Raw genomic sequence first — 13,514 nt, 5'->3', positions numbered from 1 at the left:
GATTTTTTCTCTTTAAAATTGCTCATTTCGTAAAGCTAGACAATCAGTTTGAAAATACATTTTTTTATAAGAGTATTTATATACACATACACATCAACTGTTGGCTAGAGCTGGATAATTTCTCTTGCTGGCATTTCCTCTGATCCGATTCTGCAGTGACTCTGAGGGTAGTCAGATGGGGGGAATGTGGTATTTATTTTCTGGAATACCACATGGTATTTTCTTTTCTTTACTGGAACAGTGCACATCTCAATGCATTATTTTGTCTGCATTATGGTACCATCTAGAAATCCCAGTCTGGGACTGGAGCTCCACTGTAGCAGAAGTGCATTACATATTAAATGCCCATGAATACACAGAAGGTGTTCATGCCCCTCACAGTCACAAGTCAAACATACCTTGGAAGACAACAGAAGCAAAGTAGGGTTTGAATGAACTGAACAGTCTTGGTATAATATACAGAAACCACAACATGCCAGCCTCTACCATTTCTGACTAATCTTATGGGTTCCTGTTCCACATTAGTATTTCCACCATGTTCAGAAACAAGTCATTGCTGCACTTATTTTTAAGTCTGAGACCACACTTTATTTGTGCACTCCTGACAGGTGCTGTTTAAGACTTTTTTATAACACTGCAGCTAATGCTGCCAGCTAATTTTCCATCTAATAAAGTGTTACACACTTATTGATTGACATTTCTCCACAGCTAAATTTCCAATACTAGCTCAGTTTGTTCTATACGAACAAAATAAAATGAAAATGTCATATGGTTTCCCAAAGAATAAATAGCACATTTCCATAACACCGTTTGACTATTCACAGAAGTACTGCAGACCGGGAACAGAGGAACTGGCAGCAACAGAAATGGTCCAGATTTATACAGTTAGCCTGAGATTAGGCAAAGCTGAATGCAATAAAAGCTGTGTACATAGTACTAACACCCATGTATGCATCCTTATGCCATTCAAGAAAGTGGCTTTTTCTATCTTAACTGCAGGAAAGTAAAAACACCCCATCAAATCAGTGTAGTTGTAGTTTAATGTAGTTCATCCATTATCACTGAAGAACTCTTTCACACAATTTTGCTTGCCACACAGCAGGGATGTTGAATGGTCTGTTCCTCACTAACATATTCTGGATAAATCCAGTATCTTTCAAATTTTGAATTACATTTAGCACTCTTGGGGGTTAGGAATTCCCTAGTGAGGGCTGTGGAATACCTGAATAAGGCTGGAGCCTTGAATCTTTACCCCGCAGCTTTTAAGACAGCACTGCTAGACAATGGCTTGCAGGGAGCATGTTTCAGTTTCTTCTTCTATGAAACTGGAATACTTTGAATAACTGTAATTACAGAGGCCTTGATGTATTTTCTGGTGGAGTGTACTGGCTACAGAAAAACACGTCTCACTCCCACATGGACCTTCTTTCTCTCTATGTACTACAATTACTACTGTAATTGTTTCACTACAGCCAAGCATGTTGGGAGAATGATAGGTGACTCATCTGGGAAACTGAGATACAGATCAAATAGCAACATGAGGTATTGTCTGAGGTCACAGCTCTGACTGAAGGCTTATTCCAAGAACCTTGAGACCATGGTTCAAACCTGAACTCTCTTTGTGAAAGCAGTCCAACAGAAAGTTTGAGTTTAGCTGAATCAGTGTTTTCCACTAAGAAAGCTGTTTTTATTTCTAATTTGTGCATACTTCTCAATAAGTGTGATTTGCATCACGGAAATATGAATACCTATTAATCACTCATTCTAAATAGCTCATCTGAGCTTGGGAAGACTAACAAATAGAGAATTTATTTTTTAAAAAACCATGCTGTCTCTCCAAAACAAAAATCTTAGGTAATTGACTTGTTGGACTGTGTTCTTCATATCAACTTGTAATGCAGAATGAATTCTGATGATGGATGAGAAGTTTAAGATCATTTTATCCCCTTCAGTAGAAAGTTCCTTAGGGAATGGACAAAAAAACCTAATTAGTCTTTTGCATTTCTACTTTCTACTTTCATGTTGAGTCAATAATAAGCACCAGGATGTAATAAAATCATCACTATTCTCTAGTTCAAAAATATGAGTTCATTTTGGCTACTTGTTTCTTTTATTTTTCCCCAAGGACCTTATTGTGAAGGCATATTGCTCATGCATGTGAGTAAGATATTCAGATGCTGTATTTTTTAAACTTGTACTGGGAGTTTAAGTGCATTAACAAGAACGTTTTACCTACATGAACAAACAAGATAATTTAGTCTATATTAAAGCCTAAGTAAAAATGTTAGAAAAAAAAATGGTCTCAATTTATTGTCCTGATAGATATCTCATGAGTGAGATGTATCACTCACAATATATTTTTCTATTTAAGGCTAGAGATCATTGGTACATTCATTTCTCAGTCATAGAAATAGTCAGTAGCAAACAGCTGTTATCCAGATCAAGATACATATGAAAGTCCTTAAAAACAAATGTGTATTGGATATTTTTCCTTTTAATACTGAGATAATGATGGTAAAAATTAAATCTGCATGACAACAAATTCTCTCAGCACTATTATTTGTTATTTTTTGGGGAGCACACTGGTTATTTTCACCAGGGAGATGTTCACTGGTTATTTTCAAGCAGGAAAGGGAAATGCTAACATTTTAATTCTATTTTTTCATTATATTTTATGGGAGACTACAGTATTTGAAGTACACTGTAAACAAGGAAAACCATTCTAACATGCCGAATGTATTTGTGCTTAGTACAGACACAGTAACATGAGTATGCTTGCAACAGAAGGAGATTAGTAGCAGCAGAGGGAATCTCCACAGTCTACATCTGAATATGCATCTGCATGGAAGAATACAGATGGACAGGGAAAGAAATTAATCCAATAAGCCTGTATATTTTCTTTTTTCCAAAGCCAGTGCTTAAAAATCAACCAAACTGTCATGTTCACTAGTGGCCATATCAACACAGAGATTTCAGTTGCCATCAAAGGATACATAATAGAGAAAAAATGACAGGTTTCAAAGATTTGGATATGGTGACAAGACAAAAAAAGAGCTGCCTTATTTGTTTCTTGATACATTTATTTCTGAAACACATTCTGTTTGTAAATTTGCTACACTCTTTTTTTTTTCCCCAGCAAATGAGAAGACAAAAAGCCTTCTTCCTTCAGGCTGCTGAAGACCAGCTGGAAAGTAAACTTTACAGAAAAAAGGATGCTTTGTGATTTTCCTGACAAACTAAATTTTTCTGCTCCTTCTGCTTTAGCATTAGGCTTCACTGATTAACAGGCCTTTAAACACTACTCTGTCAAGGGTGCTAGGTACCCTCCTCATCAAGTCCAATTTATGACTGATTCTTCATCAAGGATGAAAAACTTATCATCAAAAATCAAGTTTTCATAATTTGCATTGCCCAAAATACAGACATGTACGTTAATTTATAAGGCTGATGTTGTATACATCATCTTTTTTTTTGTCTGGGCAAAAAAACTGGATTCCAGTTCATAATATAGGTAATTAAGAGTCTGAGCAGCATTAATAGATGGCCACCTCCATAATGTTCTTTTCTGAAAGTGTTTGGTTCACAAGACAGTTTGCTCAGCTGTTGAGTGTCAGGAAGAGCCTAACTTCCTTGTTTGCAGAATATATTTTATAGTCACATTTTTTTAAAGAGCATAAAGATATTACTTTTTACACAGTCTTGTATTTTTTACATTATAACCTTGAAACATTTCCTTTTGCCTGATTCACCTCTGCCTACTTATTTACAGAAATCTCTCATTTCTCTTACTTCTTACTTCTGATATGCAAAGGTCTGTTGTAACTCATTTCACAACAGAGAAATCAAAGCAATATCTTGTCTTTGAGAAAGAGATCTATATATGCTCTGAAGACCTTTATGTCTGATTTAGTGCTGCTCAGTCTTTGTGGGGGAGAGGATAGGAAGAATTGCTTTTCCTTCCTCTGTGGCTTTGACAATGGACTACAGAAAAATCATCAGTTTCTCAAACTGTTGTTTCACAAGCTGCATCAACAAGCAAGTGAAAGAACAGCCTGCATGGGGTTTGGGAATTTTTTTTGGAAAATAAATATTAAGTAATTATTTATAACATATCTAGAGCTTGTTTGTACTTTCAAAGAATTTCCAAAGGTTTATGAAAGGCGGGCATGTATTCTATGCAAAATGTAGCCAAACATGTGAAGAAGTGCCTCCATCCAGTAACGAATCTATCAGCAGTTTTGTAACAATGCTCCCATTTCACTTGGTCTATACGCAAAGATTCAGAGAAATGACACACTGCAACGAAGCCTAAGTCAACTTTGTATCATAGTAAACTATGCTAGCTCTGCATTTACAGTCTTCTAAGCAATGGTAAGCAACAGAGGTGTCTCATTCCCTGTACAAACAAAACTAACGCAGAGTTGATTAAGACAAAGACAGAAAAATACAGAAATGACAAAAATGGTGAAAGATAAAGTGTTCTGATAGGTATCCCTAAAATCTCCTATTATAAAAAAAGAGAAAGAGAAACTCTGGTATTCTCGTGGACCATAAAGTGGCAACTGTTAAAAAGTGTTTGATATTTACCAGTTTCTAGTACACACTGTCTCTTTTTGTACTCAAGTACCAACTTTTAAAAGAAGCTCTAATGTTGTAATCATTTTCATCAGTCTTTTTTGGGAAATGGTACCACGACAGCTAATGTGAATTTGCCATATGACTTTACAATATAACCTTGAAATATACTTCCATATGAAAAGGGTCTATTACTCCTATATGTGTTTGGGTCGGGGCAAAAAGTAACTTTGGCATTTGTCACCACTATTGCAAAACAGATGAAGGACGTGCTTCAGGAAGCCTCACCCATTAAAGGGGGTGCTTAAGAACGGGTTCATATCCCTCACTGAAGACGGATTGCTTCAACCACCTTAACAACATTTTAAAGAAGTAAAGAATAGCATCAAACACAGTTGAATCTTCAAGATTAATACAGGTACATAGAATTCGATCACTTCATATATATATCAGGAAAACAGCCTGCCTGGTTTTAGTCCTACATCCTGCAAAAAATGACAGCACCTATAAAGCTGAAAAATTGTGTAGAAGTATTTTGCTTTTCTGTTATTCATTTCTCCCTGAAGTAATTTCAAATGTTAATATTCACCTGGAGGCTAAAACCGTAGAAGCAAAAGTTTCTTTGTAAAGAGAAGTGTTGAGCTTCCACACTGCTATAGTTTTGACAACTTTTTGCAACATAAAAACAAAACACATGCCAAGGAAGTTAAGAGTATTATTATTCAATGCAGTATTTCTGCTTCAGATGCCTAAAAGAGAACTTTCAGTTTGAAAGAAATTGTATTTTTCTTTCTGAAAACCCTTAATAAAATGTTCACTAAACATATACAGTCACGTGTGGAAAAAAGACAAGTATTTTGCAGAAAAGAGAAGGAATATGAAAGGGGTTATTACAGTGGCAAGTTTATTCTGTTGTAGTCAAGACTGTAAACATTTCCATTGTAAATATTTATTTTCAAAAGTTTATAACTTATTCCTTAAAAAACTCTTTCTGACTGAAACTTAACTTGATGTCTCTCTACATAATAAGCAATTCAGGCAGCAGTTTAGCACCTGCTTTAGAATTGGATACAAACAAAAAAAAAAGAGATTGAAAGGCTACACTAGACCATTGTTTCTAAAATGGCTTTATTTTCAAAAGTTACTTTTTAGAGTCATTAAGATATGCTCTGAAGTACTTCCACAAATTATTTTAGATCCGGTTCCTCTGCATGCTGCAGCAAGCAGAGACAATCTGAACTGTGGGGAGTATTCAAAAGTCTGAGATGCACAAATGAATGTACTTTATATACAGAGACATGCAGGTTGCATGCAAGTATCTGCTGTTTCGCATGTGATTGATCTGCTTGAAAAACAGCCCTGGAGGAAATGGCAATGAGGGATGCTGTAGAACTATATTAATATTCGTTTGTCACTCACAATTTAGTTGCTGGTGCTGTGGTGGAGGAAGCACACAAAACCTTTGACAGAGGCTTGCTAAAAGAAGCTAAGTGATAGCTCAGTTAACTACCCGAATTTCAGGACACAAGGAACAAGTGAATTCAAAACCAATTATTTTTTTTCCTGCTTAGTAATCAAGGTGAGACATGCAAGATCAACAGTCATACAGTAGTCAGAATATTCAGCAGTGTGTATAAGTATTGTATGGATATTCAACCCAATGCTCTCACTGACAGACCTGGTTAAAATTCATTGATTACCCAACTCCTGTTAAAAAACCCCCCCAGCTGCCAGTAAATTGAACAGATCATACAAGAGCTCGGTATTTTGCTATAAAAAAATATACATATATCCATGGGAACAAGGGATATGTAAAGCAAAATAATGAGTTTTAAATTGCACCAGCTTGCTGTTTCTGCATGACCCAATATGCTGGCTTTTGACAAGGGATTCTTTCTAATCATGGTGACTCAGGTGCAGATCCCATCTGCTGATGCTAGATACAGCAGATAACCAAAAGCCTTTATTAGCTGTAAATTCAGTCTACCCCTCACATTATACTTACCACATAAAGGAAAATTGACATTAATTTTATAATTGAAATTGCACGCTCTGAATGTGTTACTCTTAAAAATGGAAGTAAAATCTTTTTTGATTCTTAGGTGAGAAAGCCTTCAATTAGGAAAGTCTTTTAAAAAATGTTTCACCCCTAAATCATATCAACAAAAGGATGCTATAAATGCCAAGGTGGAAATCCACCAGTTTGTATGTCAAACTCTGGTTAGTGTGGAAAGCAGTAACACTTTAATAAACAGGTGATTAGGCAACTCCCAGCTCTGTTAAAAGCAGATTGGTAGTCTATTACAAACTGATTAAATTTGCCACTTCTTCACTTCAAACAATTATATTTGCTCATTAACACTTGATATGTTGAATGCAGCTTAAGAAGAATATGGGAAAATTAAATATCAATCATTCTAACTCCTCAGAGATTTAACACTGACTCACATAATGATATTTTCCTTCAAAGAACAATAGACAAGTGCACCTGTGAAAGCTGTTGTGGAGGAGAAAAGGGAGAATGGGAAAAGTTATTTAAAGACTGATGAAAAGTAGACATCAAGGGAATTAAACACGCAGCTTAACTGTTGTGCTGCACTGATGTGTTCATACATATCTATATGAAAGTGTGTTCTAAAATAGAGCATACACATGGTTGGCTGTACTGCAGGCTGTGGCACGTGACAGGCTTACTACTAAGGAAGACAAAGAACAGAATCATAGAATATCCTGAAGTTCAACTTATCATAGTCCAGCTCCTGGCCCTGCACAGGACAGCCCTAAGAACTGCACCATGAGCCTGAGAGCACTTCTTGAACTGTGGCTTGATGCTGTGACCATCATTTTGGGACATTTGGAGGCATAGTCTGTTTAACATGTGAGACAAACGTCTTTCCTTTCAGAGCCTTAAAGAAGTTTAGGAGATTATTGCCCCTTATATTACCAACTTTGCAAAAGACAGAGATGGCATCTTAATGGAAGCATTACTATTGTGCAAAGGCTTTTTCAGAAAACTGGGATATTGGAGATAACACTAACTAGCCTTTACACAGCTGCATCTATCAGGAAATTGCAGAGAACTATAAAAAGCAGATGAACGTTTTTAACCCTATTCTGATGATGTGAAAGGTGAGACAGAGGAAGGAAAAGAAACTTTCTCATGTTTCTTCATCAGGCCACGGAACACATAAACCTTCTGAGATCAGTGCTCTTCATTCCTCCAAACTAGATATACAAATCTGCTTTCCAACTGGCCTTAAAAAGTAAGATGCTAAAGATGTATCCAGCCAGATAATTTTGAACTTGCTGTAAATTGTATGCCCATTTTAAAATGAACTTTATATTCTTCGAAGAATTAGTTTCTCACTTACTGCACCATGGGAGGCATGCGTGGCTATTTACCATCTCTCCATCCTTGAGATGTATCCCTGTGTGCACTTACCTGCACCTACACACTTATGAGACCTGCCCCAAAAATTGATAGTTGGAACAGTTATATATCCTTTACATCTTGGAAGAAGATTAGTTTATACTTCTCTTCTTGACATCATATCAAGAAAAAAGTGTGGCAAAGAAACTGTTGGGACTTGCTGGTGGATGTGGTACACGGACCTTCAATATATTATTCATACATAATTACATACTTGGTTTTTAGATCTGAAAGTACAAAACCTCAAGCTTGGTATTTGCTACTCAAGTATTATGATGATTCTGATAAAAATTATGATTAAATTGCATTTAAACTTGCTTCAGGTTGGGATCTCATATGTCTATAAGAAAACTGTCTAGGAGATCTTCTGGTGAACTTTCAGATAAAAACTGTATTACAAACTACAAGCTAAATGCCAACTGTTTATCTTTTTATTTTGGTTTCAATTAAAGGTGAAAAACTGCAGCATTGTTAGCTAAAGGTTAAATGGATCAAACCGTTACTTCTTAGAAGAGAAGGTGTAAAATCCCAAAGAGAATTAAACAAATGTTGCCCTGCTTTTTTGTCTGGCTGAAACCAGGACATTGGCTTGTGTGCAGAGACTGTGGACTAAGGAACAAAGTGGGAGGGTAGCTAAGATCACAAATTCTAAAAGAGTAAAATTCTGGTCTAAAAGTGTAATATTGACACTGGTGAAGTGGTTCTAGAAATAAGGTCCGTGTCCTGCCACACTGTCATCTGACATGAAGTACTACTGCAATTGAGACTGAGAAGAGCTAAGGTACAGCAACGTAGAGATACCAAGCCTCCCACTGGTGGAAGTGGGGACTGGAGGCTGCAGACTGGGATACTTAAGAAACAACAGAAATCTCAGCAAGAGCTCTTATTTGACATGCCCAACATTTTATCTGCTTTGATAAAAAGTCATTATAAAGTATATGTAACCTCTAAATACAACACACGTTAAGATTATTCTGAGCATATTATACCCAGTACTCCAGTTGGGTCCCTTAAAAGGTTGAAATAAGATTTGTGGGTGTAGCTCAGGTCCTTCAGATCCATGAAAAAATGCAGGAAGCTCTGGCACAGACTACCTATTACAGAAACCATTCCCTCCAAGTAGTGGAAGAGGAATCAAATTTTCATATGTATGCTATCCAAGCATAAGCAGGAGATTGGCATATTGTTCAATATTGTGATTAAGCATTCACAGAAGACTCATCTTTCCCATTTGTTCCAGCTCTGAACTTGACCAAAAAATAAATAAGGACTGCATCAGAATGTGCAAATTATGTCTTTCAAGACAAGTACAAATTCAAAATTAATTTGTGTGTCGACAAAAGAATAGGTTCTTTTTCACAAGCAAGCTTTTAAATGATGGCCTCTAAAACTGTCTCCGTAGAGCCCTGTGACGAATCCCCCTGAGAGTGATTAAATGTCTTTGGGTCCTCTACCAAAACTTGCTGGCTGAACAGTTTTGTATTTTATGGACTTGAAGCCTAGTTATCACTCAACAGTTAAGAGAATATACACTTTCATGACACTGTTGTCTCTCTGAAAAGTTTACTGAATGTTTCTGCCACGATTAATTTCTTTTTCCATGAGTAACAACATGTTGAGTAACTTCTTCCAAAAAAGATGTATTTTCCTTTTTTTTTTACTCAAAACCTATTTTAACACAAAGGTAAAGGACTGCTTACTTAAAATACTTGAAAATTTGATAATAATTCAGTTTCTTTGCTTCTACTCAAGTGATTGAGCCTGCTCTATCCTGGATATTAGAATGCATATTAGAATGCATATTAGACAGAATAATTCACAATCCAAGTACCAAAACCTCTTAGCCTCACATAACCAAAAAGAAAGGGTGATAAACTTACCTTGTGTGGCAATGTAGTGATTTGGTCTATGATAACCCTAAAAAAAATTGGAAAAAAAAAATCAGCAATATGCACTTTGGCTATGTTCCTATGAATGAAATTTCATTTAGAATCATATTCAGGAAACATCAGTACAGGTATCACATACAAAAGTTCTTTCCAATTGAGGAAGGGCAAATGAGAAGGGAAACAAGAAACAAATGTGTTTTGTGCAAGATACCTAAGTTGCAGACTTGTACATTCAGGGCCAGAAGTAGTATGTTCTTTCAGTCCCTTGTTGGCTCTGCTGAAAATGAACAGCATGAAATCCTCTCTAGCACTTGCAGCTAATGGCATCAGATGTTCTTGGAGCCTAAGATATACCTTCACCTATTGCTATTGACTGCAAAGCCTATCCCTTTTTTAACAGTTAAGGAATGTCAGATTTACATTCAGCCTGGTGAAGGGAAAGGGAGGATGATGTTCACTGTGCCCATGGTGAGCTGTTTATGTTTTATTTCTGAACAGTAAAAAGTAAGGTAAATTCTTTGACTAAATGGTTTGGTACAAATACACTTTTTCTGATCTAAACAGGAAGTACATAAAAAATTCTGTTTCTCTGACGATGAGAGCAACTTAATCACAAGTTGGCCAAGCAATAAAGATTAATACTCTATGTCTTCTTTGCAACATTGCCAAAATGTAATGATAGGATTTTTATCGTATTTGAGTTTCTGATGTGATGGGAGCATCACCAAATGTTTAGATGTTGGTAAATTCAGTTGTAGGAGTGTTAATATTTGAATAATGGTAATGATGCATTGTGAGTCATCAACAGGAAGAACTTAAGGCTGTAGCATGCATGCCATTGCAATTTCTTTCTAAAAGAGCAAGGGGAATTATAGTGATACAAGGTGGGAAAGACTCAAAACAACTGAAGATACTTTGAATATTACAGAAATAATAACATGAATTACAGAATTGATTTCTTTATATGACATTGAAGCAAAATATGGAAATCTGAACTGAGAATTGTTCAGAGAGGTAAAGAGCAGATTTTTTTTTTCTGCTGTGTGTTACCTAATCCTTAGTGGCTGGGATCAGACACTTCTATTTCCCAGTGAAAAAGCAAAAAAAAGGGAAGAAATACAGCATAACCATTGTGTCTGTGATGGTGTCATTCCCTTATTATCATGTTTATTCTAACAACACGACAACTCTACTAATAACTGCACGCAACAGCAAAATTAAAGCTGCTTCTGTAGTAGAAAAAGCAGCATTTCCCATGGAAACCTGAGTAGCAAGATTATAAACAAACATGCTGTGTTTTGTGGTAGAGCTGTCTTTGGAAGATGCCTGTAGTCCTACAAGCTTTGCAATGAAGCCATCTGCTGAGGATGAGGGAGAGACTTTTTTGGTGCTCAAGTGTTGTTGCTTTTAGGACCACATTCTCCCCATCCTCTTGTACTCTTTGTAAGCAAAAAAAAAAAAGGTTGCTATGCAACTATCTATCAGCATTTTATATGAGACTGTATGATATAAATCTTTATTCTTCACATCTTGTAATATTTTAGAGTTAGATCAAAATCTCACAGAAGAAGATTCTACCAGCATAAAATGAGAACAATTCTAAATGTTGGAGAAAATGTGAAAGTGATTTCAAATATAAGTCCCTAGTGTGAACTCTTTCCTTTCATGACAGATTACTCCCTTCAGAGTTTAGTGAGGCATCTAACTAAATATATTTCTGTACGTGCCTTTACTGCTTGGTGACTGTGCTATTCTTTCAAACAGGAAGGGACTGAGCAGAAATCTGAGCTTAGCTTACTGATTCTTGAACATGCTTATAGACATCAACAGAAGGAGGTATCTTCATAAAGTTCTGTCAGAGTCAGACTTCAGATCGTTACAACTTAAGCACCTACTTTTCTTGTATACCTCTAGTTCCTCCACATTTTGAGAAAAAACATCTGTTATGTTCCTGTTTCATACCAGTAATTAAATTTGAACTGCAAACTGTGACATCATTTTTCAAAGATGCCACTGATGAACAAGAAGTCTTCAGCAGACTAAGTTTCCCATGAAGCAACACTTGTTTTACTTACCCTTACATCTAGCGCTCCGTGTAAACAGTAAAATTATTATCTTTGCTATCTATAGATTTCTGGTTTTAGATAATATTGGCTTTCTAATGATTTTCAATTCTAGTTTTGAGCTCATTCTTTCAATCAAAAACACCTTGTCTCCTAAAAATTTATTCTAATGTAAAACATTAAGTTAACATGATGCAGAATGAACAAAGAAGCCACTTTCAATAATTAAACAGCCTACATATTTAATGAAATGTCTTGCTTGCATTAGAAGTACTGGTTAACAGCTGCAGAATATACTTTGAAGGCGACTTTAAAGTGCAGAGATGACAAGAGACTGCAAATCTCTGCATTAGGCATTACAGAGTTTTGTCACATTAATATGCAAACAGCTTTCTTTTAAATGTGGAATGATGCCAAGCTGTTGACAGAAAGTGAAAATAACATTTTGCTAGCCCACATAAGCACCAGCAGGCAAAGTAGCCATACAGTGTTGCTGGCAAGGTTTCAGTCCAGTGGCAGTTGGAGGAAATGACTAATTTCATTCACTCATTGACAAAACCTTTGAGGCTTTTTTTTCCTTCAGTGTACACCTAGCTTCCAAAGATAGTACTTGCCAATGCTAAACAATGTTAGTATCTGATATTAGCTGTGATATCTATTACAAATTATGAATAATGTGAGAATAATAAGAGTTCCCTGACTGAACACAACATTAAGCTTGTTGACTACATCAGTATACGCACATCAATATAATTTCCATTGATGTAATCGGAACTTGTTTCTCCTTCAATAGGCTGCAATCTCACTCGAGAATGATCATCTGAAAGGGGAACAATGGAGAGGAAAAAAAAGTAATTAAAGATACATTCGGTAAAAAAGCCTTCAAAATTCCTTTCAAGTCAAACTAAAACCTCAGCAATTGCAAGTTTGGTCTTGTTTGGTTGTCCATGAAAACACTGTATCTACATTTAAACCTCATTTCAGTCATTCATAGGCTTTCTAAATCCCCTCTGATTTTCAGTATGAACATCTTAAATATTCTAATGTGCAACCCACTACAATTATGATTTTTGCCTTGACACCCCCTGCTTTTGCCAAGAAAATAACATTAAGTTGTCAAAAGTTTAATCACTTGGAAATGCTTCTACCAGTACTCAAAGGAAGCTGAAGTTATTCTACAAGACATACTGCCACCTCACAGTTTTTGAAGGAAACTCATTATGTTTTCAGTAGAGCAGAAAGCAAAATAATGACAAAACCCAAGCAGCCAGACAATGATTTTGTCACTGAATTTTCCTCTACTGTGGTCATCTATATCTATCCAGGAACGTACAAACATTTCCAACTCTATTTTCCAAATTCAAATCCAAAACACCATGGCATGAATTTGTTTTATGTTGGCTGCCTCATTTTCTTTATGATGTAGTAACACTGCTAGAGGCTAGTTCCCCACCCTGCACAACAACATCTGTATGCTGGTAGGACTTTTTCTTCTCTGAGACTTCATAAGCTCCTCTTGACTCTCTCAGTTCAAAAACAACAAAGCACAACGTTTTT

General features: G+C 36.1%; 1 protein-coding gene across 10 annotated transcripts in view; it reads right to left on the bottom strand.

Annotated features, from left to right (window-relative positions):
* The window catches only part of PTPRM (protein tyrosine phosphatase, receptor type M), a 459,625-nt gene that overhangs the window by 40,616 nt on the left and 405,495 nt on the right, over window positions 1-13,514 (bottom strand). For all 10 annotated transcript variants that reach the window (XM_027650889.1, XM_027650890.1, XM_027650892.1 and 7 more), the window contains 2 exons: window positions 12,701-12,777; window positions 9,886-9,922 (listed from right to left, as the gene is read on the bottom strand). In XM_027650889.1, the coding sequence (XP_027506690.1) occupies window positions 9,886-9,922; window positions 12,701-12,777 (114 nt within the window). The remainder of the gene's footprint in view (window positions 1-9,885; window positions 9,923-12,700; window positions 12,778-13,514) is intronic.

The sequence above is a fragment of the Corapipo altera genome, unplaced genomic scaffold (genome assembly GCF_003945725.1).
Source record: "Corapipo altera isolate COAL_440 unplaced genomic scaffold, ASM394572v1 24, whole genome shotgun sequence".
NCBI classification, from domain to species: Eukaryota; Metazoa; Chordata; class Aves; order Passeriformes; family Pipridae; genus Corapipo; species Corapipo altera.
The sequence above is the reverse complement of the archived record's forward strand: the minus strand, read 5'-3'. Positions and strand labels throughout refer to the sequence as shown.